The sequence below is a fragment of the Calypte anna genome, chromosome 10, assembly GCF_003957555.1.
Source record: "Calypte anna isolate BGI_N300 chromosome 10, bCalAnn1_v1.p, whole genome shotgun sequence".
NCBI lineage: Eukaryota > Metazoa > Chordata > Aves > Apodiformes > Trochilidae > Calypte > Calypte anna.
In genome coordinates, this window is record NC_044256.1 from 6,383,603 (window position 1) to 6,409,360 (window position 25,758).

Below are 25,758 nucleotides of genomic sequence, written 5' to 3' on the forward strand. Positions count from 1 at the left end.
AGGGCACCTCTATAGAGGCTGAGGCCAAGGAGAAGCCATGCTGGGTGCAGAGCCCAGCAGCCCTCTCAGCAGAGCCCAGGGGCGTGAGGAGGGCAGCAGCCCTGCCCACATGCTGCCCGCAGGGCTGGGCTGGAGGGCAGCTGTCCTTGCCCCATGCCCCTCTACAGGATCAGGCTCCCACATCAGCCTTACATCACCAAAGAGGGCTGGGAGCTTCTCCACCAGCAGCAGAGCGACGGCGCTGGCCTCTTTCCTCCTCAGGAGAGGCATCATGGTTTGCAAGAGCAGCAAGGCCCCCATCCTGATGTTTGTGGATGGATCCTGCAGGCACACCAGGATGCTCTCCAGCAGAGAGCTGTCCTGCATTTCTCTTGCCTGGAGGAAACGGAGAATTTCTGTGAGGGCGGAGCAGTGGAGGAGCAGCCTGGCACAAACACCCTGCGTGCTGAGCACCAGCCTCCCACCCGGCTTCCCGGCAGGCACTGCGCATGCCGATGGGGATGAAGGAGAGATCAAGGAGAACAAAGGCTCTGTGGCTGAGCAGGGGCTCAGCCACCCCTCTCTCTGCTGACAGCCACCTCCTTCCTCTCAGCCAGGCCCAAGCCAGCGCGTTACCCCTGCCCCAGCCCCAGGCTGCCAAGGCGGCTCCGCCTGACTACGCCTCGCTCACCATCCGCGGATCTCCTGAGAGTGCCACCAAGCCCCCGAGTGCCAGCAGACGGACTGTCTGATTGACGTGGCTCAGGTAGGAATGGAGGAGGCGCACGTCACTCCGATCCTTTCCAAGGCCCTGGCAGCCCAGCAGCTGAAAGAACAACAGCGGTGAGAGACAGGCAGAGCTGCAGGACCCTGGCACTCTGCAGCTCCTGGTTACCACTGCCAGGTCGGGGCCTGGGGGCTGACACAGCCCCTCCGGGGGGCAGCCCTGCCTGTGGACACGTGGGGGTGCTGAGCACTGCCCCAGCAGGAAGGGCTGGACGGAGGCCCCAGAGACTGACTGGCAGCAGAGCCCTCTGTCCCAGCTCCAGGGACTGTCACCCCACCCGGCAGCAGTCGCCTGTGCCAGAGGGATGGCTTCAGCAGCATCTGGCAGAGGCACTGCTTCCCACCAGGCTTACCTCAGTATAGAAAGTCATGGCAAAGTTGAGCTGCCATTCCCTCCTCTGGTCAAGAATCTCCTTGACGTGCTGGAACAGGAGGTATCGCTGCTTAGCGGGGCTCTTCCTCATCTCTCTGGGCAGGGCAGGGAAAGAAAAGCAGTGCTGGCAGTGAGCAGGGCAGGCAAAGCCTTGCTGGGATTGCCCTGCCCAGCCCAGCCAGGATAGCCCAGGCCAGGACACGCCTTTGCCCCCAGCCACAGCCTCCACACCACTTGCTGCTCTCTCCCCAGGCAAGGAGCCACTCGGATCGCTCCCTGGCCAGCGCTGCAGCTGCAGCCCGGGGCCTGGGTGCCTGGGGACTCCTCTGCTCTCACCTGGCCAGCAAGCTGACTCCTCTCTCGAGGGTGTCCACGTCCACCATCATGTCCCAGCCGCCCTCCTTTTGGATGTTCTGGACACTCCCTTGACAGCCAGCAGCCTCCAGCAGAGCTTTAACGCCCTCCACTGCCACCCTGTGTGCAAAGCAAGGTCCGGTTACACACAGAGCAGGGGCCCTGGCCGAGGGCCCAGGGGAATGGCAGGGGAAGGGGCTGGCGCACCCCAAAGCGCTGGCTTGATCAGCCTGAGGCGGCTCCTGTCCCAGGATCACTGTACCCAGGGAAACCTTGTAGATCAAGCTCATGAGGAGCCTGGGGAAGAGCGTTTCCAGGATCCCCTGACAGCTGGGCCGCTGACTGAGCTTGGACAGGACCTGCCGTGCCTGCAGAAAGACACAGGGACAGCTCTCAGGGCAAGGAAGCTGCTGGGGCACTGCCAAAGCCCCTAGGCTGCACGTGGAGTGCGGCTCAGGCACCGGCCCAGCCCACAGAGACACCCAGGGAGGCTGTGACCCATCTGCCAGGCCACGGCCCAGCAGCCCTGAGGGAACCCCTCCTGCTTCAGGGTGGCCCCACAAGGCTCCCTGGGCAAAGCACGGTGACCCCCCCCCTCTGGCACCCAACTCTGGCCCCTGCCCCAGGTTTCCAGCTGCAGTGCGGGGCAGGGTGCTGCCCAGCAGCAGAGTGCTGCCCAGATAGGGGCGGGGTTCCTATTTGTCCTTGGGGAGCTCATGGGGCAGCCTCGTGGGGCTGGAACAAGGGGGTTGGTGCAGGGCAGGTCCCTGCTGGCCCTGTCCGGCTGTGTCCCCAAGGCCTGGAGGAGGGGGCTGTTTGGGGCAGGCAGGATGGGCTGTGCCTCTATTCCTGGGGAGCCAGGAACAGCCTTGAAGGGGAGCAAGACCTGCTCTGGTCACTCACAGCTGGCACAGCACACTTTGCTCTCCAGCCCTGGATCACGCTGAGCAGCCGGTCAAGAACTGTCACAGAAGTGCTGGGCAGGGACAGCAGCATCTCCCACGTGGCCAGCGCAGCGCTGCAAGCCAGAACACTCTGTTAGCAGGGCTGCCTTGGCCCCTGTGCTGTGCCTGGGCTATGGAGCAAGTCCCCAGGGCTCTTGGGGCTCCTACTTGTCACAGGAGGGACTGATCATCAGCAGGGTCCGAACGGTTTCCTCGGGGCAGCACTCGCTCAGCAGCCCAAGCAGGGATCTCAGGACGAACCGCGATGATTCCCTGCGCACGTGCTCCACATTTCTGTGGATGCACCTCAAGATCGTTTCTGCCTGCAGGGAACAGAGGGGAGGATGGTGCTGCCGCTGGACTGCAACCATCCCCTCAGACGCCACACGCAGGGGTCCCTCCCAGCAGTCCCAAAGATGCAGCACAGAGCTTGAGCCAGCTGTCTCCCCTCCCTCCCTTCCTCCCTCTCTAGCTGCAGCGGGAGGATTTTGCCCATTGTCCTTTCCGTCCACAAAGTGGAGGTGCCAACACGAGGACTGGGACCAGAGATACCCACAGAGTATCCAGGACAGTGGGAAGGGGTGTCAGGGGCTCTGGACCTGAGGCTCCTTTCCCGGGGATCATTTGCCAAAGCTTCCTGGGAACAGCAGCAAAGCCCGGCTCTGCCTCCATGTCCCTGGGGTCCCTCCCAGCCTCAGGGAAGAATCCCCACACCCATCTGCCGTAGCCAGGAGGTAGCCAGAGCCCCTTCCCACTGCAGCCTCTGTGGCTCCTTTCTATGCCTCTGTACCCCTCAGGGTGCAGAGGGCTTTGGGGGAGAAACCTCCCTGGGGGATTGGATGAGGGAAACTGTGACCTGCCCTGGAAATGCCAGACCTTCGAGACATCCTGCAGGCTCCTGAGGACGGAGGGTGACAGGTTGGCTAGCAGATCTCTCAGCCACTCCAAATCCTGGTCCTGCAACAAGAGAAGATTATGGGGCTCCTTTGTTGATCCCTTGTTTGTTTGTTTGTTTGAGTTTTTTTTGCCTTTTTCCCCAGCTTTGCCCAGAGGGCAGCTGCCTGGGAAGGCATCTTTGAGCGTGGGGGCAGGTGGAGCAGGCACAAGGCAGGTGGCAGTCTCTGTAGGTACCTTTTCTAAGTCTTCTCGAGCATCCTCAAACATCTCCTGGCCCTCTTCCTTCTCCTCAGCTGAAGACAAGGAATCTTAACAAAGCAAGGGAGGAGGGTGAGCTGAAGGTGCTGGCAGGAGAGACTAAAGGGCCCTTAGCTGGCAGCCAGCTGCGTGCCAGCTCCCAAGGACAGAGCCAGCCCTGGGCGGGGGGACCCAAAGAGGGGACTGGCACGGAACAGGCCGGGGATGTGCCCAGCAGCCCCTGCCATGCAGGAGCACAGCAAAGCAGCCACAAATTGCTCACTCACCTGTCTCTTGCAGCCGGGCCATCATGTCTGGGGTGGGGAGACTGATCTCTTCCGCCTCATCCTCCACCCAGGCCAGCCGGAGCCGGCTCCCGGACCTCTGCTCAGTCCTGGGGAAGGAGGAGAGGCCATGGGGGGTGGGCATGGGGGTGGCAGTGCTGCTGTCCCCAAGGCTGCACGGCCTGTGGGGAGAGCCCGTGGGGCCAAGGGAGCTGCGTGGGGGCAGGGAGATGTCTGGGACAGGCTCTGCACGGGGCAGTGAATCTCCTGGGGATGGAGGCTCGTGGGCAGCCTGTGAAGAACCACAGCCCTCAGGGGCTGGGCAGAAGCTCCCGATGGACAAACCACAAAGGCCTTTCATGATCCCTCACATTTGACCCCAGGGTGCCCACCCAGCCGCAGCCCCTGGCTCTTACCTCTCTTGGGGACGGAGCAGCCCCTGGGAATCGCCGTGGTTCTCTTGGGAACCACGGCGGCTTTTGCGAACTACAAAAAAACCAGACATGGCTCAGGGCTCAAGTCGGCTCTCTGCTCCTGTCTGATCCGATCGCTGTCCTCTTGGACACTGAGCCAGGGCAACCCCGGCACTAGAAAGGTACCCGGGCTCCGGGGGTGTCACCAATGATGTAACAAAGGTGCCATTGTCACCCGGCAGCCGGGCCAGCTGTGTACAGGCAGGCACTGGAACATCCACATCCAACTATGACACGCACAGGCACCCGGGGGGCTGCACGCACAAGCTCTTTGGGGGGAAGGTGTAGAAGAGGTGTCTCAGCCTTGGGAGGAGATGGCATAAAAGGAGGGGATGCAGTCCCCGCAGTCCCACGGCCAGGGCAGCAGCTCTTGATTCAAACATTCAAGCACTGTTCAAACATCCGAAGTCAGCCATCCTTGGCTTTTTACCCGCTTTTTGGAAATCAGTGATCCTGCTCTAATCAAAATGGAAGTTTACCTACCGTAGTTAGAACTAACATCGAGTCAATATAGGAATTGACCAGCAGGTGGCAGTCTTGTCCACCATGTCTCAAAAAAACCTGTTGGGTTTTTTTTTCCCCTCACAAGTTGAAGGTGTAGCCAGTCCTTCTGAATTGCCTTCCTATTTAAAGCCTTAAAGCAGCTTAAGGAAAAGCGGTGAGCTCTACTGTGCAAAATCATTAAAATCCTATGTTACCTGTTACGCTCTGTATAAATCAGGCTACCTGATTTTGAGAGTATGATCAATAAATACTATAAAACTGAGAAATAGAGCTTCAAGGGGTTATTTTTAAATTATTTGTGATCTTGGGTTTGCTGGCCACTCCATGATCCAGATCCAGTCAGATCCAGATCTGCCACAACATCTTTAGTAACTGGATTCCTAAATTTGTACAGCTCACATCACATGCAGTTGGAGTAAAGGGCAGTTACCAGTGCTGTGGGTCTTCATTCTGCCAACAGAATGAAAATGAAATTAAATGAAACAAGAAATAAATCCAATTTTTTCCCCCATTTGGAACACAGGAACTTGGAGAATTCAGAATAAAGTTTTGCATAATAAGTAAAAATAAAGCAAACACTTATGGACTTCTATTTATTTATGAGCTAATAAATAAATATAAATAAATTTATTTATTAAAAAGAATTTTGCACAGCTTTTGAAAACTGAAAAAAAAAGACAGCGGTGCTGTGGGTACGTATCTGTGTGAGGGTTAGGGCCAGCAAAAGCTTTCAGTGGTCCCTCTTTCCTTTTTTGAGCCAGGCCCATTTCTGGGGAATTTTGGAGCTGTATTGAGCAACAGTGAGAGAGTGGCCAAAGAGTCGAATATTCGAGGTTTTCAGTACTAAAGCAAACCAGTAGCCCGACTGCTGGTGGTGCTGTGGGTATGGTTCCATGGGAGGGTTTGGGAGCCATGCCCATTTGTCTTTAAGTTTGGAGCCAAATTCCGCTACAGTGTGAGAGAGGCCAAGGTGAGGGGGAGTTTTGAACGTTTGAGGTTTTAGCTGCTAAAGCGAAGCCGTAGCCTGATTGTTGGTGGTGCTGTGGGTAGGGTTTAGGAGGAGCTTTAGGCCCAGGAGGAGTCTTCATTAGTCACTCTTCTCATTTCGCAGCCAGGCCCGTTTACGTGGAATTTTGGTGGCGAATGCCACAAAAGTTGAAGAGCGGCCAAGGTGTCAAACATTTGACAGGAAAGGGAAAACAGAGCTTCTTAGGTAGTGTGGAGCTGGTGGCCTGGCACATCAGACTCTAAAGGGTATGGAGCCCTGGTGATCCTGCTGCACGGTGCCCCATATACCATGGAATCAGGCAGGGAGAGAATCCCTCAGAAATTTTGTAATGACAGCAGGTCTGAGGGTTCCACCCCACAGTTCATATGCTCAAACCAGTGCTACGTTATCTATCCCGCCTTCCCGTGGCTGCAAAGGTAGCACCACCACATGTCACCTCATGGCATGGCCCATTTGACTTGGATGGATCTGACAGGAGGACACCTTCTCCTAATGGTGGAAAAACAGGGTGGGCGCAGGCAGGAGCAGAGCTTGACTTCTCTCTCATCCCCTCCAGTCTATCCACTATCTCCTCAGGCATTTTCTCCACACCTGCAACAAGGTCAAAGCCAAGGAAGAGGCTGTCCTGGTATTGGCAGGCCTTGCCAGCTACTTCAACTATTGTTGCTGTGCCAGCATCAGGCTCTCCCCACTCTCATTCCTGAAAGCATGCAGGAATGAGATGACAGTGCACCCTGCACAAACTTCTTCAGTAAGGGTGGGAGGCAGGATGTCTCATCAGGAGCAACACTGAATTGCCAGACACCGTATATCACCTTTTCAACAGCCAGCTCTCTCAGGTACTCAATACCTTTTTCGACATTGGTCCACTTGGCCTGGGTGACAATGTCATCTTTAAAGGGTTATCTGGTCTTGACAGCTGCCAGAAGTTTCCTCCAGAGGCTGAGAGCATTTACTTTCTTCTCCATTGCTTGATCCATGCCTCTATCTCTGGACAGCTTTCCCAGCTGTCTGCCTTCTCTATTATTTCAGTAGATTGCACCAGCACCACCAACCCAACACCAAAGCAAGCAGGTGCCAAGTGTCTCACCTTCATCCCACCCAAAGTCCTTCTGTACATTTCACAAGTCCTTCAGAAGAAAGGATTGAAGGTTTCTCTCTGGCTCAGATTCCTCCTTTTGGAATGAGGGAAGAGCTACCTCACAAGGGCTTGCTGCTCAACCTTCTGCAGAAGACTCTTCTTCATCACCCTTTTGGAGAGGATTTGGCCTTTCACCTCCATCAGAGCTCTCCCCCACACATTCCATCTTTGCTTTGCCTTCAGTAACACAGGGCTCAGCTGCCTTTCTTCACTGCCTGACCACAGGGGCAACCTGGGGGGAATTGATCCAAAACCCCCACTCCCTGTCCCCCTGGGTCAGGACAGGGAAGCAGCACTGCTTCTTGCAGGCTCTGACAGAACAGTGACCTGGGCCACTACTGGCCAAGGCACATCAGTAAAAGCCACTGTCAAAGCTCAAGTGGTGGCCATACTTGTGCTGCCATTCCCACAGCTGCCTCTCTGTCTACTGAGAAGAAAGCACCCTTGCAACACAAACATATAAAAGAGGGACAGCCATTTCCAAAACCTCCAAACTCCTCAGATGGACCCAGCTTGGTATGAAGGAAGGATGAGTAGTTCCCCAAAAAAAGAAAAACCCTAACAGTTCAGTAGAGATTGCCATAGATAACCAGGTAGAGCCAATGCCCAGTCTACTGCAGAACAGACCATTGATGTCACACACAACAACAAAGCCAATGCCCTTTGCCCAACACCCCCAAGCAACAAACAGCCATCAGACTAAAAAGCTTTCAATTACCAGTTGTATCAGAGTCCTGCTTTTGGCTTCCTCTCAGGCAGCCCAAAAAAGGACCTTCTTGCAAAGTTACTGCAGGAAGGAGCCCCCAGCCCCACACAGAGGAGCTGCTCTTTGCTAATAGGAACAGGAACCCAGGAGGAGCTGGGCTAACAGCAGTTTTTGTGCCCCCCTCCCCAGGTGTTTCCCACCCCCACTCCCAGGACACGGCCTCTGCCCAGCTGCAGGGCATCAGCCCGAGTGCCCGGCCCGGCTGCTCATGGCCGGGGCTGCTGCGGGGCTCTGACACAGAGGGGACTCAGCCAGGACACTGCGTGCTCAGGGGCTGCACAGAGACGAGCTGGGCAGCAACAGTTCCTCTTCTTCCTCTGCAGGGCACAACCCAGAACTGCACACAAACCTGGATCACAGAGCCCTGGATCACGCTGAGCAGCCGGTCAAGAACTGTCACAGAAGTGCTGGGCAGGGACAGCAGCATCTCCCACATGGCCAGCGCAGCGCTGCAAGCCAGAACACTCTGTTAGCAGGGCTGCCTTGGCCACTGTGCTGTGCCTTGACTATGGAGCAAGTCCCCAGGGCTCTTGGGGCTCATACTTGTCACAGGAGGGACTGATCATCAGCAGGGTCTCAACTGTTTCCTCGGGGCAGCACCCGCTTAGCAACCCAAGCAGGGATCTCAGGACGAACCGCGATGGTTCCCTCTGGGAAAACCATCTGCGGAGGCTTAAGTATTCCATGTGCACATCAATATAATTGTATGAAATCATTTATTAACAACTTGCACTCACTTATATAGAGAAGTCTTGTTTACACCATCTTATCATGCAGGTGGCTTTGTATTCCAATTACACGTACCATTCTCACAGAAAGATTCTTCTCATATAATTATTTTCCTCTTCTGTTGCTAATTAAGTTATCTCTTTCCCATTAGCTCATTCTCAGAAAGCCTCTAACTAGGCCTCAATAACCACTAACCCAATGTGGCCTAAATTGAAGTAAGTCAGGATTGCTCACAACCTGTATATTTCTGAACTGTTTCCTCAACATATTCCCCTTTTTGTTTTTTGAGCAATTCTGTCTTATTTCATTAAGTAAGATAAGATTCTCATGATATATTGCCATAAACAGCATACTAATAATGCAAAAGCAATAACATACCAATAATGCGAAAGAAATAATAACATATATACTGATGCAAAAGCAATAATAACATACTAGTAATATAAAAGCAATAATAACATATATAACTGATAAGCCTTGCCTAATTAAATCTGTAAGCCAACAAGCTAACTGGTATATTTTATGATTTTTATCAATTCTTACCAAAGGCTTTTCCTCTTGCTATGTGTGATAAAAATCACAAGCAAGAAACCCAAATTTCAAATTTTCCCTTATATTCTAGGCCTAATTGTTGCATTGACCAGTTTGATCAAAAATGTTATTGATAACTCACTAGTGCTCTCATGAGGTCACGCTCTTTTTTCTTCTCATGAGGGTATACACTCCTCCCGTGTCTTTTCCCCTTTTTTTTTTTTATGATTGTATTAAATGAAAAAAGTTTTATTATCAAATCATGTATTCTAATGGTTTCAAGCAAAACTTGAAGAAATTTCTTTCTATCACACCACTCCCCTGCACAGTATCCAGTATTTTGCAGTGCAGCTTTGAGCATCTTTTAAACTCTTCTCTTAAATAGTAGATCAAATTATAATCAATGTACCCATCAAAGTAGGTTGTTTTAAAAACTGGAGTTTGCATAAAAGCAGAGTAGTGACACTACCTAATTGAAGTCAAATTATTTTTTTATATGTAAATGTCTTTGTCTTTTTATATCGCTTAACACACCAAAAAGATTCTATTTCATGGATAGTGAAAATCTCCTGTCAAAGAAAAGAAAATATCACTATCTTTCATGAGTAGCAGGTAACCCTCAAGTTATTACCTACCAAGATTCAGGCCTGGACATTTGATGCCCAGAACTATGTAAAAATATTTCCCACTTCTGCTTCATACCTTTCAGAAGGCATTAGAGAAACTTTTCTTTTTTTGTCTTTTTAATGAGGCTATGTGGTGTCCTTTCCTCCCCCTCCCAGCAGGGCTCACAGCTACAGTATCTGCGGGGGCAGAGGCAGCACCTGCAGCTGTACCAAGCTTGCTGGCAGCATCACCAGCCACGCAAAGGGGGGTTGAAAAGCAGCCACGGAGGAAAGAGTTGGGGGGGGGTGTTTCTTTCTCTCCGCAGCAATTCTCGGCCTCTGAAAAACATTCTCATGCATCTATCGCACTCCTTACCAATATATGAGAAAAATTTTAAAACACCTACCAAAAACTTTAAAAACCAAAACACTATTACTACTAAAATCTGGTGGAATCAGCCTGAAATAAAATAAATCAGTACAATCTCCCAAACCAAATACTTGTATCAGAAATATTATCACTGTGAATCCACATTTAAAGGCATTTGTTTCCATGGTCGAACCCATCTGCTCGGTACCCAACACACTCCAGTACCTGTAAGTAAGCACGTATAACCTCAACCAGTCAGTTTCACCTCTGCTGGTCCTTCCCATTGTCCAGTGATGGAATTCTTGAATTCCAACAAAATTTTGTGGGGAGGTTCTGAAGCAAAGTCTGCTAAAGCTTTTTGGTGAATCAGTATCGGAGGTTCTGTACGTTCTCCTGTAAGGCGTAAATAGTTCATGACATATACAGCCTTACTTAACCGGTCCTGAGGAGGACTCCTTTCCTCCCTCCTTTTTTGTCTTTCAAGGAGTGTCTTTAGTACCGAATGGCAACGCTCCACTATTGCTTGACCCGTAGGGTTATGAGGAATACCAGTAACATGTCGAATACCCCATTGTCCACAAAACTGTCGAAAATGAGCAGAATAAGTGGGGCCATTGTCCATCTTAATAGACTGAGGTACTCCAAGAACAGCAAAGGATACACACAGATGTCTGATAACATGTTTCGTTGCCTCACCAGTCTGAGCAGAGGCCCAAACGGCCATAGAAAAAGTATCTATAACAACATGCACATATTTTAAGCGTCCAAACTGTTGTACATGAGTGACATCCATTTGCCACAGTTCCAAGGATTTTAAACCTTTGGGATTGACTTCCATCCCAATACCAAGATCAACCTTTTAGCAATCAGGACAAGATTTCACAATTCCCTGGGCATCCCCCAGAAGTAAATGAAATTGCTTCGCCAGCACTTCAGCAGATTGATGAAAAAATGCATAAGATTGTCAAGCTTGTCAAAAAACATCAACAGAAGGACCAGTCCATGCTGGTGCAATTAAATAGTCAGCTCGGTCATTACTGATAGCCAAACCTCGGTCACTAAGACGACTCCGGATATGAGTGATAAAATAAGGATGTTCTCTTTCTGCTAAGAGTCTTAATAACTTCTGCAATAAGAAATACAAATGCTTATTCGAAATTTCCTCCAAAATGGCATGATACATTCTCAAAACAATATCTACTACATAAAGTGAATCAGAGACTATATTTATAGCAGTATTATTCCACATTTCAAAAACCCAAATAACCGCAGTAAGTTCAAGGGTTTGCAAAGAGTCAAATGACTTCCCTTGAATTAAATGTTCTTTCTATTGCCAGGCGTCTCCTCCCAGGTAACAACAGCTTTATGGGATTTTCTTCCAGCATCCATAAAGACCGTTATGCCGTCCACTGGACTGTCAGACAAAAAACTACATGACTCCCACTGCATGTTAGATAAAAGTGGTAACAAGCGATATGAGGGGTAAGAATTCACTATTTCCCCGCCAAACTATGCCAAGGCTATTTGCAGGTCTGTTGAAGTTCGCAGTAGCCAAACCAAATAGTCCTGCATAAGGGGCAAAATGATCTGTCTCAGGTCTACTCCAGCGATCTCTTAACATTGCACTCTGCCTTTTTTTTTTTTTTTTTATCAAAACCAATACTAACAAATATAATCCATAAACCTTGTCTAATAAATCTCTAAGCTATCCCCATATCCTTAAATGATTTAACAATTCATTTAACCCAGTATATGCAACAGTTAATTTTTTCATGTTATCTTAATCAATCGTTTTTGGTTGTGAATTGACTCTGAACGATCAGCTAAATTTATGCAAATACACCCTATCCAAGTCTTCACAAACATAACCTAAAAGCTAACAATAAAAAGTCAGTGGCAGCACGATACTGTAAAACTGCATGTCTGACACTATCAACATCTTTTAGCATCTGTTTTAAAATACCAAAAGTTAAGTTCATCTGCTTAGCAGTGCAACAAAATAGCACAATCAACAATCAAGATATAGATATAGATCCCATAATCAACATATAAATGATCACATGAATTACAACATTAACAAAAACCTGTTATCAAAACAACACAATACTAAAAGCACATTTCACACTGCAGTGGAAGGACTTAAACAACTTTTTAGTATGAGGAAGTTCAGATGTCCACTGGCGCGTAGAACCAAGGGGGTAGAGGAGGCTTATCCAACAAAAATTCGTCGGGGGGCCCCAAAAGCGTCCCCAGACCCCTCCCGGATCACGGCATGGTGGAGTCCTGGTTTCTTCCATGGTTGCCAAATTGAAGCCCAAAAAAGCCTAATAAAATTGTCTAGAGACAAAATTCCAAGCCTATGAACAGCAAAGGCACACACACACACACACACACTTTTTTTTCTCTGCTGTGGTGTCTGCAGCCGGGCTCATTTTCTGAGCAGCAGCAGTGTGTGCTGGGGGGCGAGAAGCGGCTGCGGAGGTAGGAGTGGGGGTGCTCTCCGTACCAGGAGCAGCTCTCACTCTCCACAGCAACTTTCAGCCTCCGAAAAGGCATAATCATTCTCATAACTGTGGTTTTTTTCTTGTCTTACTTCTCACCAATATATAAGAAAAATTAACAACAACCACTAGAAGACTCAAAAATGAAATGATACTGTTACTAAAATCTGGTAAAGTTACCCTGAAACAAAATGAAGTGGCACAATCTCTCAAACCAAAACTGCAAGTATAATTACCAACCAAGTTTTTTATCTCTGTATGAAACACCAGTGTACCATGCACCACAATATACAGCAATATTGAAAACTGTATTGCAATTATGATCCTTAACCAGCTTTATCTTAAGCATCTTTACCTTAAGCAGCTTCTAACAATTGGGCTGCTGTACCATTCTCACGGAAAGATTCTTCTCACATAATTATTTTCCTCTTCTGTTGCTAATTAAGTTATCTCTTTCCCATAAGCTCATTCTCAGAAAGCCTCTGACTAGGCCTCAATAACCACTAACCCAATGTGGCCTAAATTGCAGTAAGTCAGGATTGCTCACAACCTGTATATTTCTGAACTGTTTCCCCAACAGTTCCCTGCACATGTGCTCCACATTTCTGTGGATGCACCTCAAGATTTTTTCCGCCTGCAGGGAACAGAGGGGAGGATGATGCTGCCGCTGGACTGCAGCCATCCCCTCAGACGCCACACGCAGGGGTCCCTCCCAGCAGTCCCAAAGATGCAGCACAGAGCTTGAGCCAGCTGTCTCCCCTCCCTCCCTTCCTCCCTCTCTAGCTGCAGCTGGAGAATTTTGCCCATTGTCCTTTCAGTCCACAAAGTGGAGGTGCCAACATGAGGACTGGGACCAGAGATACCCACAGAGTATCCAGGACAGTGGGAAGGGGTGTCAGGGGCTCTGGACCTGAGGCTCCTTCCCTGGGGATCATTTGCCACAGCTTCCTGGGAACAGCAGCAAAGCCCGGCTCTGCCTCCATGTCCCTGGGGTCCCTCCCAGCCTCAGGGAAGAATCCCCACACCCATCTGCCATGGCTGGGAGGTGGCCAGAGCCCCTTCCCACTGCAGCCTCTGTGGCTCTATTTTTTTCCCCTCTCGCAAGTTGAAGGTGTAGCCAGTCCTTCTGAATTGCCTTCCTATTTAAAGCCTCAGCTAAGGCGAGCTTTTCCTTAAAAGTAAATCTGTTTATTTTGCAAAATCATTAAAATCCTGTTACCCGTTGTGCTCTGTATAAATCAGGCTATCCTGATTTTGAGAGAATTATCAATAAATGCAATATAAACTGAGAAATAGAGCTTCAAGGGGTTATTTTAAAATTATTTGTGACACAGGTTTGCTGGCATCACTCTCCAGGGAATGCCCAGGGGCTTGAGCAGACAAGACCCCACCAGTGGTGTTGCCTTTGCCCAGGGGTGAAGAAAACCACACAGCTTGTGTCCCAGGAGGTTCCTCTCACTTACAGCAGGGACTTCATCCCCTTCCCCTGTCTGTAAAACACCAGGCTGGGCAGGGCTGGCTCCATTGATCCAGCCCCTGCTATTAACTAACCAGAGGGGTTGTGCTAAATGTTTGTCCCAGGTTTTGAACCTTCCTCCACCCCTTGCTTTCAGGGTGCTTTTTACCAAGCCATTATGGCAGAGGCTGCTGCATGGTAAGGAATGGGATAGACCCCCTCTGTACGGTGCTCTTTGGCTCAGTCAGCTCTTAGGTTACTTTCCAAATTAGTCCCAATCTCTGACCCACTCCCCCTGGCATCCCAGGCTGCAACACAATTTGCCTTCCGAGGCCCAGATTAGCACTGCAGGACGCAGCGTGAAGTCTGGGATGAGTTTCCAGCCATCCCTTTCCAGTCTCCTCTGGACCTTTCTGCCAGAGGCTCCAGGTAGGACCATTATCCCCAGCTTGTTCAGGGCCCCATACAAAAGAGTTTCTTTGCTGACTCTAGAGAGAGGCTTCACAATGTCACCGTACCAGGGAACAGGCATCCTCCAGACACATACAACACCCAAGGCAGCCTCTGTCTCCTTACTGACAGATGCAGACACAGCTGCTACCTTGTTCACCACCTCCACAGGGATGTGGCTGCATCCATCTTGCCAGTTGATTCCCGAGAACTGCATCTCTTGACCTTGCTTCTCTCAGTGCCAAGTCTGGCTTCCAACAGAAGCTGCATCATATTCTCACCTTTTTTGAAAGACTTCCTCTGCTGTGTTGCCCCACACAGCGGCATCATCCATGTCCTGAAGAAGCTCTGAACCTCCTCCCTTCTCCACTGCGGTTTGGATGAGTCCATGGCAGATGGCTGGGCTGTGCTTGCACCTCTGGTGCTGTCAGGTCCTTGTGTACTCGATGCCTCTCCCCATGAAAGCAAACTGGGGGCTGCACTCTGCTACTGAGGAACAGAAAAAATTGCATGAGCAACACCAGTCCTGGTGAGCCATTGTGCTCCCTTGGACTCTGTACTCAAGTTCCAGCATGTCAGGCACAGCAGTGCTCAGCAATGCTGGTACTTCACTCAAGACACGGTAGTCCACAGTTCATCTCCACTCCCCCAAATGCAACCCAGGAGGCTATTGGCCTTCTCAGTTGCAAGCATGCACTCTGTTGGATCACATCCAGCTTTTCATCCAACGGGACCCCCAAGTCCTTTTCACGATGCACAGAAGTCACGGAGAAGATGAAGCTGCCCCAGCTCCCACACTGTATACTTCTTCCTTCAGTTGGAAGACTTTTAGGAGCTGCTTTCTCATCCACACTGGCCCCCTGGAGTTTATACCAGACTTCCTCTTAGTTGGAATTCATCCCTCTTGGGCCTTCAGGAGGTGATCCTTAAATATCAGCCAGCTTCCATGGGCCCCTCTTCCCTCCAGGACTTTATCCCATGACACACTGATGAGCATTTCGCTGAAGAGACTGAAATCTGCCCTCCTAAATTCAAGGACAGGAGGCTTACTGTGATCCCTCCTAGATGACCTAAGGTTCCTGAACAGATGGTCACTATAACTAAGGCCACGCTGGAGCTTAGCATCCCTCACCAGCCCAGCCCAGGCACCTGCCCAGGCACAGCTGGAGGGGAGCTCCCAGGCAGCCACCCTGGGCAAACGGAGCTGGCTGTGCAAAGCAGCGGCCAAAGAGGCTGCACAGCCCTACTCATGGGGAGCTGGGGCTGCCTGGGGACACAGGCCTCTACAGCTCGGGACACACGCTCTGACTCCAGGGCTGTCAGCAGGACAGGCAGCCACGCAGGCACAGACCCAGGCCCTGACTACAGGCACGGTGCGGCGCCTCGCCCGCACCACTGGTGGTCAAGCGGCTGCGCTCCCTCCTTCCAAAAAAGGGGCGACCCGGGACCCTCCTTCCGCTCGCGGCCTCACAGGGGAACGCCTGGCTACTGCACAGACCCTGCTCTCCCCCCTGGGAAACTGCAGCTAAACCGCAGCCACTTGCAAGGGGGCCTAAAGCACAAGCTCCCTCGCTCACGCCCTCACACCCACAAGGACGAGCACACACTAACACAATTGCCCAGGAGGGAGAGCGGGGTCTGTGCAGCCAATGTCTGAGGAGCCATCCCTGCCCTCGAGCAGGATAGAGGAGCCCCAGAGCTGCTCCCCCCCCTCCCCGGGGCTGCGTGGAGGCCAGGGGGGGGGGGCCTCAAAACGCCAAGGGGCTCTTACACGTCGGAAATCAAGGGACAAATGCCATCACGTGCCCCGACTCCAGGGTGTCACGCTGGACACGCCGCTGGCAGGCACACAAGCTGCCTGGGAAAAGGGCCCTCCCCCGACTACTGCGGGGCGGGAGGGGCCAGCCAACTCCCTTGTCCTTGCCCCCCTCCAGCTGTGCAGACGCTGCCTCTCTCCCTCCTGACCCGGTTGCCGCTCCCTCCAGGCTGCCCAAGGCCGAGACGGCAGAAAGCCAACCACACCGACACCAAAGACCCAGCCCTGCTCACCAGGACACGGTGCTGCCCGAAGCCGGCCAGGGCACCTCAAACGTGCCAGATGCGCTTCTTCTCTCCGACGGAACGGGAAACTTATCCCTCGCCACGTCCAGCAGATGCTCTAAAGCTAGGAGCTGTCAGTTCCGAGATAGCCATCAGCACCCTCCATACGTGGACCTCTTCCCACCCCCTGGAACAGCTCCCGGAAGGGCTTTTCTCGCCGTCTCGGTGCTCTCTGCTCCCGGCATGGACGAGAGAAAAGCACTCACTGCTGCTCCGGGCTCCCAGCAGGACTGCACCCTCCGCTGCTTTCTGTCGGCCAGGGACGATCGCACCGAAGCCCCAGCGCTCCCTGCAGCGCTTGCAGACGGCCAGAAGGAGGTGGTCCACCCTCACCAGCCCCCCCGCCCCAAGACCACCACGCACCTATCCCAGGCCCCGTGGATCCCGGATCATCGTCCTGCCCTTTTCCCACACTGGTCGCGCTTTCTCCTTCCGCTCACAAGTCCTCAGTAAACTCCCCAAAAAGGAGCTGCCAGCGAGCAGCCACCCCACTCCCCCAGCCCCGCACGCAGGAACTGCTGCTCGCCTGAAGGGGCTGCGCTAATGGCGGCTTTTGTGCCCCCCGCCCCAAGTGTCTCCCACCCCCACCCCCAGGACATGGCCCCTGCCCAGCTGCAGGGCATCAGCCCAAGTACCCGGCCCGGCTGCTCATGGCCGAGGCTGCTGCGGGGCTCTGACACAGAGGGGACTCAGCCAGGACACTGCGTGCTCAGAGGCTGCACAGAGACGAGCTGGGCAGCAACAGTTCCTCTTCTTCCTCTGCTGGGCACAACCCAAAACTGCACACAAACCTGAAGCTCCACAGCAATGCTCAGACTTAGTCTACATGAGAATCATCAAACCAGAATTTTGCTTTTTCCCAAATGTCTCTGAGGGAAGCTGCCACTGAACAGCCTGATTGTGACACAGTGTTCAGCATTTACAGTCACCAGAGAGGCGAGAAAATGGAGCCTGGACAATTCCTATGGTTCGGTGATGCGCTGAGCCCATCCGTCCCACACTCAGAGCCTGGGTGCCATAGAACAGATTTCACCACATGCTGTGCTTTCCAAAGGCCACAATTTTATTGGGGGACCTCTTTGACCCATTGAAAGCTATGCCAGAGGCCAGGAGGCTGCACATGCTGCTGCTCTGAGGAGACAAGGAAAGCAGCTCTGGCTCAGCTGTGCCCTGCCCGGCTGTCCCAAGCCGCCTGGGCCCACACGGTGACACGGACCCTGCCCAGCAAGGCTGGAACCTCCTGTAGCCTCTGGGGGGCAGCTGGTGATGAATCCATTGCCTCCAACAGGGTATCTGGCTTGGGTGTGCGCTCAGCCGCATGACTCGAGCTGCTCTAGGTCTCTGTGGGAGAGGTCAAAAACTCTGCAGACACCCTGGTGACCTCCTGGAGGTGACAGAAGAGGAACACAGCAGTTACTTCTCACAGCTTGGGAGAACTGTAATCATTTGTGAGTCTCTGGCTGACGATGCAAATGCTCCACCCCAGTGCAGCCACTTTCTCCTGCTGTGATAACATTAGGGAGGTTTAACTGGGAAAGCAAGGGGACAGGAGAATTGGGACATGGGGCACTCGTACAGACAGAGACAGTCAGGCACAGCCTGGGGGTGCACATGAGGGTCTGCAGAACAGCAGCCGTGATGGTGCAGTGGTGGAAGTACCGTCAGGAAGATGGTGGCAGCAAGATTGTCATTCACCCATTTCATTAGCGCCAGCAGCACAGCCTTTGGAAGGACCATCTTTGTCTCTGCAGCTCCCGAACAGTTTGCAGGGTGTGCAAGGTCTGACCTGCTTGGGACCTGACTGAGGCATCCGGGTCATTATCAAAGTGCTTGACGACTGCAACAGAAAGAAAGCGAGCAGTGGTGAAAGGCTGCTGTCTGCACAGACCCTTCTATGCAAGCCCCATCCCTCTCTTTCCCTAACTAGGAGGAGCAGCTGGGACCAAGGGAGCAGCTGGAAGCTGCTGCTCAGGAATCCCAGGCTCCCAGACTGGGCTGGGATGGAAGGGACCTTCTTAAGGATCGCCTAGTCCCAAGCCAACCCCCCCACCACGGGCAAGGACACCTCCCACTAGGCCGGGGAGCTCCAAGCCACAGCCAGCCTGGCCATGAACACTTCCAGGGATGGGACAGTTACAGCTTCTCCCTCCTTTCCCTGCAGCGGAGCCAGGAATGGCAGCACCCAGCACCTCTGACCCTACTCACCATTCCACAGAACCTCCAGCGTCTCTTTCGGTGGATTCCTCCCCAGGCGCTGCGCAGCAGTCCCTGTGCACAGAGCTCCCGTCAGACCTCCCCCTCCCCAGCACTGTGGCAGCAGAGCCCCCCGGCCCGGCCAGCTGGGCCGCACGCCCTCCTGCCCAGCACTCTGCAGGGATGGCCCCGGGCAAGTCCCCGAGGGCGCTGCTGCCACTGAGCCAGGCGGCCACCAGGGCCACCAAGGCCACCAAGGCCAGGGCAGGGCAGAGGGGGCAGCGGGAGGGCAGGGCCCTGCCCGGGACAGCCACAGGGCTGCTCCTGCCTGCCAGGGCAGCACCGGGGGCTGGGGCCGCGCTGCCAAAAGAGGGTCCCCGGGGGCTGTGGCTCACCCATGAACCTGATGGCCTCCGCTCTCACGCTGGCCTGAGAGTCCCGCAGGTAGGGCAGGCTGAAGCACACGTAGTCTTCCACCCTGCTCCTGTCCTGCTTCAGCTGGAGAGGGCCCAAGGTCATGTCACGGGGCTGGCACAGACCATTCCCCGTGTGCCAGAGCAGTCCCTCTGCCCAGCCCCCCCCTGCCCCCCCCAGGCCATTCCTTTCTGCCAGCCAGGGAGCCTCGGGGGACTGAGGTGCAGCCACAGCCACAGTCTGAGGGGGTCTGGCTGGGGGTACTGTGACCCCTCCGTGCTGCTGCCAGGGCCCAGGTGGGCCAGGGGCTCCTGAAGCACCCAGGGGCTGGGGGGAAGAGGGGCCTGCAGAAGTAGCCCTGGCTGTGCCTTAGGGAAAGGGGTAGGAAGGGGGACTGAGCTCCAGGCTCTGCATTCTGATCTGGATCAGGGCCAGCTGCGCATCAACACCCTGGGCACCCTTGGAGCATCCCTTGTCCAGCCCAGGCCCTGGCACCTGGGGGTTGTCCTCACCAAAGTCTCTCCAATCAGCCAGCTCTTCCTCCTCTTGATCACCCTCTTCAGCTTCCTCCAGCCCAGGAACTTGGCACTGATGAGGAGGGCTTTGCCACAGGCCTGCAAAACAGCAGCAGGTGGGAGCTGGCACCAGAGCTCAGAGAAGGAGACCTGTCGTCCCCCTCCTCTTGGCAAGGCTGCCAGCTGTCCCCAGCTACTTCTGGGAAGAGGCAGCTGGGGACAGAGCCTGAATGCCCGGGCTTCAATGCCCGAGGCAGGGACACGGGGCAGCCACCACCTCAGCTATGGCACTCTCACAGCCAGCACAAGAGAAAGGGACAAGAGCTGATGAGCTGCTGCCAGGGCTGGGGCAGAGGGAAGGAAGGGCAAAGCAGGTGCTCAGCTTTCAACTCTGTACCTCAGCCATACTCCTGCTCTCAGTATTCATGTGCAGGAAGAGAGAGACCATGACCCTACGTATCTTCTCCTTCATCTCTCCCTTGTCCCTCCTCGCCACAGCCTTCACCGCCTCCCCAAAGAGGTTGAGGGAGAGCTCTTGCACCTGGCTGGACTCCTGGTAGGAAGGAAGACAGTGTGACTGTAGCAACAGCTTCTCCCCACCCACAGTGACCAAGGCTATTAACGTGGTCAATGTGAGGGGAGATGCTCAGGGGTTGCTGGGCTCAGGGCACCTCTATAGAGGCTGAGGCCAAGGAGAAGCCATGCTGGGTGCAGAGCCCAGCAGCCCTCTCAGCAGAGCCCAGGGGCGTGAGGAGGGCAGCAGCCCTGCCCACATGCTGCCCGCAGGGCTGGGCTGGAGGGCAGCTGTCCTTGCCCCATGCCCCTCTACGGGATCAGGCTCCCACATCAGCCTTACATCACCAAAGAGGGCTGGGAGATTCTCCACCAGCAGCAGAGCGACAGCGCTGGCCTCTTTCCTCCTCAGGAAACCCAACATGGTTTGGAAGACCAGCAAGGCCCCCATCCTGATGTTTGTGCATGGAACCTTCAGGCACACCAGGATGCTCTCCAGCAGAGAGCTGTCCCGCATTTCTCTTGCCTGCAGGAAACAAAGAATTTCTGTGAGGGTGGAGCAGTGGAGGAGCAGCCTGGCACAAACGCCCTGCGTGCTGAGCACCAGCCTCCCACCCGGCTTCCCAGTAGGCACTGCGCATGCCGAAGGGGATGAAGGAGAGAGCAAGGAGAACAAAGGCTCTGTGGCTGAGCAGGGGCTCAGCCACCCCTCTCTCTGCTGACAGCCACCTCCTTCTTTTCAGCCAGGCCCAAGCCAGCGCGTTATCCCTGCCCCAGCCCCAGGCTGCCAAGGCGGCTCCGCCCGACTACGCCTCACTCACCATCCGTGGATCTCTTGCGAGCGCCACCAAGCCCCCGAGTGCCAGCAGACGGACTGTCTGATTGCCATGGCTCAGGTAGGAGTGGAGGAGGCGCACGTCACTCTGATCCTTTTCAAGGCCCAGGCAGCCCAGCAGCTGAAAGAACAACAGTGGTGAGAGACGGGCAGAGCTGCAGGACCCTGGCACTCTGCAGCTCCTGGTTACCACTGCCAGGTCGGGGCCTGGGGGCTGACATAGCCCCTCCGGGGGGCAGCCCTGCCTGTGGACACGTGGGGGTGCTGAGCACTGCCCCAGCAGGAAGGGCTGGACGGAGGCCCCAGAGACTGACTGTCAGCAGAGCCCTCTGTCCCAGCTCCAGGGACTGTCACCCCACCCGGCAGCAGTCGCCTGTGCCAGAGGGATGGCTTCAGCAGCATCTGGCAGAGGCACTGCTTCCCACCAGGCTTACCTCAGTATAGAAATTCATGGCAAAGTTGAGCTGCCATTCCCTCCTCTGGTCAAGAATCTCCTTGACATGCTGGAAGAGGAGGTATCGGTGCATAGCGGGGCTCTTCCTCATCTCTCTGGGCAGGGCAGGGAAAGAAAAGCAGTGCTGGCAGTGAGCAGGGCAGGCAAAGCCTTGCTGGGATTGCCCTGCCCAGCCCAGCCAGGATAGCCCAGGCCAGGACACGCCTTTGCCCCCAGCCACAGCCTCCACACCACTTGCTGCTCTCTCCCCAGGCAAGGAGCCACTCGGATCGCTCCCTGGCCAGTGCTGCGGCTGCAGCCCGGGGCCTGGGTGCCTGGGGACTCCTCTGCTCTCACCTGGCCAGCAAGCTGACTCCTCTCTCGAGGGTGTCCACGTCCAGCATCATGTCCCAGCCGCCCTCCTTTTGGATGTTCTGGACGTGCCTTTGACAGCCAGCGGCCTGCAGCAGAGCTTTAATGCCCTCCACTGCCACCCTGTGTGCAAAGCAAGGTCCAGTTACACACAGAGCAGGGGCCCTGGCCGAGGGCCCAGGGGAATGGCAGGGGAAGGGGCTGGCGCACCCCAAAGCGCTGGCTTGATCAGCCTGAGGCGGCTCCTGTCTCAGGATCACCGCACACAGGGAAACCTTGTAGATCAAGCTCATGAGGAGCCTGGGGAAGAGCGTTTCCAGGATCCTCTGACAGCTGGGCCGCTGACTGAGCTTGGCCAGGACCTGCCGTGCCTGCAGAAAGACACAGGGACAGCTCTCAGGGCAAGGAAGCTGCTGGGGCACTGCCTAAGTCCCTGGGCTGCACGTGGAGTGTGGCTCAGGCACCGGCCCAGCCCACAGAGACACCCAGGGAGGCTGTGACCCATCTGCCAGGCCACGGCCCAGCAGCCCTGGGGGAACTCCTCCTGCTTCAGGGTGGCCCCACAAGGCTCCCTGGGCAAAGCATGGTAACCACCCCCCCCCCCCCTCTGGCACCCAACTCTGGCCCCTGCCCCAGGTTTCCAGCTGCAGTGCGGGGCAGGGGGTGCGGGCAGTGGGAAAGCAGAGTGCTGCCCAGATAGGGGCGGGGTTCCTATTTGTCCTTGGGGAGCTCATGGGGCAGCCTCGTGGGGCTGGAACAAGGGGGTTGGTGCAGGGCAGGTCCCTGCTGGCCCTGTCCGGCTGTGTCCCCAAGGCCTGGAGGAGGGGGCTGTTTGGGGCAGGCAGGAGGGGCTGTGCCTCTATTCCTGGGGAGCCAGGAACAGCCTTGAAGGGGAGCAAGACCTGCTCTGGTCACTCACAGCTGGGATAGCACACTTTGCTCTCCAGCCCTGGATCACGCTGAGCAGCTGGTCAAGAACTGTCACAGAAGTGCTGGGCAGGGACAGCAGCATCTCCCACATGGCCAGCGCAGCGCTGCAAGCCAGAACACTCTGTTAGCAGGGCTGCCTTAGCCACTGTGCTGTGCCTGGAGCTATGGAGCAAGTCCCCAGGGCTCTTGGGGCTCATACTTGTCACAGGAGGGACTGATCATCAGCAGGGTCTCAATTGTTTCCTCGGGGCAGCACCCGCTCAGCAGCCCAAGCAGGGATCTCAGGACGAACCGCAATGATTCCCTGCGCACGTGCTCCACATTTCTGTGGATGCACCTCAAGATTTTTTCCGCCTGCAGGGAACAGAGGGGAGGATGGTGCTGCCACCGGACTGCAACCATCCCCTCAGACGCCACACGCAGGGGTCCCTCCCAGCAGTCCCAAAGATGCAGCACAGAGCTTGAGCCAGCTGTCTCCCCTCCCTCCCTTCCTCCCTCTCTAGCTGCAGCGGGAGGATTTTGCCCATTGTCCTTTCCGTCCACAAAGTGGAGGTGCCAACACGAGGACTGGGACCAGAGATACCCACAGAGTATCCAGGAGAGTGGGAAGGGGTGTCAGGGGCTCTGGACCTGAGGCTCCTTCCCTGGGGATCATTTGCCACAGCTTCCTGGGAACAGCAGCAAAGCCCAGCTCTGCCTCCATGTCCCTGGGGTCCCTCCCAGCCTCAGGGAAGAATCCCCACACCCATCTGCCATGGTCGGGAGGTAGCCATAGCCCCTTCCCACTGCAGCCTCTGCTCCTTTCTATGCCTCTGTACCCCTCAGGGTGCAGAGGGCTTTGGGGGAGAAACCTTCCTGGGGGTTTGCACAGGGGAAACTGTGACCTGCTCTGGAAATGCCAGACCTTCGAGACATCCTGCAGGCTCCTGAGGACAGAGGGTGACAGATTGGCTGTCAGATCTCTCAGCCACTCCAAATCCTGGTCCTGCAACAAGAGAAGATTATGGGGCTCCTTTGTTGATCCCTCGTACACAGAGGACTCTGCTGTCTTTTTTTGTTTGTTTGTTTGTTTGGGGTTTTTTTGCCTTTTTCCCCAGCTTTGCCCAGAGGGCAGCTGCCTGGGAAGGCATCTCTGAGCGTGGGGGCAGGTGGAGCAGGCACAAGGCAGGTGGCAGTCTCTGTAGGTACCTTTTCCAAGTCTTCCAGAGCATCCTTAAACATCTCCTGGCCCTCTTCCTTCTCTTCAGCTGAATACCAGGGATCTTAACAAAGCAAGGGAGGAGGGTGAGCTGAAGGTGCTGGCAGGAGAGACTAAAGGGCCCTTAGCTGGCAGCCAGCTGCGTGCCAGCTCCCAAGGACAGAGCCAGCCCTGGGCGGGGGGACCCAAAGAGGGGACTGGCACGGAATAGGCCGGGGATGTGCCCAGCAGCCCCTGCCATGCAGGAGCACAGCAAAGCAGCCACAAACCGCTCACTCACCTGTCTCCAGCAGCTGGGTTATCATGTCTGGGATGGAGAAACTGAACTCTTCCCCCTCATCCTCCACCCAGGCCAGCCGGAACCGGCTCAGGGACTTCTGCTCAGCCCTGGGGAAGGAGGAGAGGCCATGGGGGGTGGGCACGGGGGTGGCAGTGCTGCTGTCCCCAAGGCTGCACAGCCTGTGGGGAGAGCCCGTGGGGCCAAGGGAGCTGCGTGGGGGCAGGGAGATATCTGGGACAGGCTCTGCATGGGGCAGTGAATCTCCTGGGGATGGAGGCTCGTGGGCAGCCTGTGAAGAACCACAGCCCTCAGGGGCTGGGCAGAAGCTCCTGCTGGACAAGCCACAAAGGCCTTTCATGATCCCTCACATTTGACCCCAGGGTGCCCACCCAGCCGCAGCCCCTGGCTCTTACCTCTCTTGGGGATGGAGCAGCCCCTGGGAATCGCCATGGTTCTCTTGGGAACCACAGCGGCTTTCGCAAGCTACAAAAAAACCAGACATGGCTCAGGGCTCAAGTCGGCTCTCTGCTCCTGTCTGATCCGAGTGCTGTCCTCTTGGACACTGAGCCAGGACAACCCCGGCACTAGAAAGGTACCCGGGCTCCGGGGGTGTCACCAATGATGTAACAAAGGTGCCATTGTCACCCGGCAGCCGGGCCAGCTGTGTACAGGCAGGCACTGGAACATCCACATCCAACTATGACACGCACAGGCACCCGGGGGGCTGCACACACAAGCTCTTTGGGGGGAAGGTGTAGAAGAGGTGTCTCAGCCTTGGGAGGAGATGGCATAAAAGGAGGGGATGCAGTCCCCGCAGTCCCACGGCCAGGGCAGCAGCTCTTGATTCAAACATTCAAGCACTGTTCAAACATCCGAAGTCAGCCATCCTTGGCTTTTTACCCGCTTTTTGGAAATCAGTGATCCTGCTCTAATCAAAATGCAAGTTTACCTACCATAGTTAGAACTAAAATCAAGTAAATAGAGGAACTGACCAAAAGGCAGCAGTCTTGTTCATCATGTCCCAAAAAAACCCTCGATTTTTTTCCCCTCTCACAAGTTGAAGGTGTAGCCAGTCCTTCTGAATTGCCTTCCTATTTAAAGCCTCAGCTAAGGCGAGCTTTTCCTTAAAAGTAAATCTGTTTATTTTGCAAAATCATTAAAATCCTATGTTACCCGTTGTGCTCTGTATAAATCAGGCTATCCTGATTTTGAGAGAATTATCAATAAATGCAATATAAACTGAGAAATAGAGCTTCAAGGGGTTATTTTAAAATTATTTGTGACACAGGTTTGCTGGCATCACTCTCCAGGGAATGCCCAGGGGCTTGAGCAGACAAGACCCCACCAGTGGTGTTGCCTTTGCCCAGGGGTGAAGAAAACCACACAGCTTGTGTCCCAGGAGGTTCCTCTCACTTACAGCAGGGACTTCATCCCCTTCCCCTGTCTGTAAAACACCAGGCTGGGCAGGGCTGGCTCCATTGATCCAGCCCCTGCTATTAACTAACCAGAGGGGTTGTGCTAAATGTTTGTCCCAGGTTTTGAACCTTCCTCCACCCCTTGCTTTCAGGGTGCTTTTTACCAAGCCA

The 25,758-nt window shown here is 54.4% G+C and overlaps 1 protein-coding gene and 1 long non-coding RNA gene across 2 annotated transcripts; both read right to left on the bottom strand.

The window, feature by feature from the left end:
- Window positions 1-655: 655 nt before the first annotated feature.
- On the bottom strand, window positions 656-25,190 carry LOC103530540 (DNA polymerase alpha 2, accessory subunit). Its single transcript, XM_030457302.1, has 10 exons — window positions 25,165-25,190; window positions 24,173-24,279; window positions 3,568-3,641; window positions 3,313-3,393; window positions 2,605-2,759; window positions 2,396-2,510; window positions 1,700-1,860; window positions 1,475-1,612; window positions 1,119-1,233; window positions 656-805 (listed from the first exon to the last, which is right to left on the bottom strand). Exons 1-10 carry the CDS (start codon window positions 25,188-25,190, stop codon window positions 656-658), a joined length of 1,122 nt encoding a protein of 373 aa, XP_030313162.1.
- Window positions 17,659-19,694, bottom strand: LOC115598885. Its single transcript, XR_003987994.1, has 5 exons — window positions 19,609-19,694; window positions 19,078-19,180; window positions 18,695-18,757; window positions 18,149-18,326; window positions 17,659-17,873 (listed from the first exon to the last, which is right to left on the bottom strand). It is a non-coding gene; the product is annotated as an uncharacterized LOC115598885 (long non-coding RNA).
- Window positions 25,191-25,758: the final 568 nt, after the last annotated feature.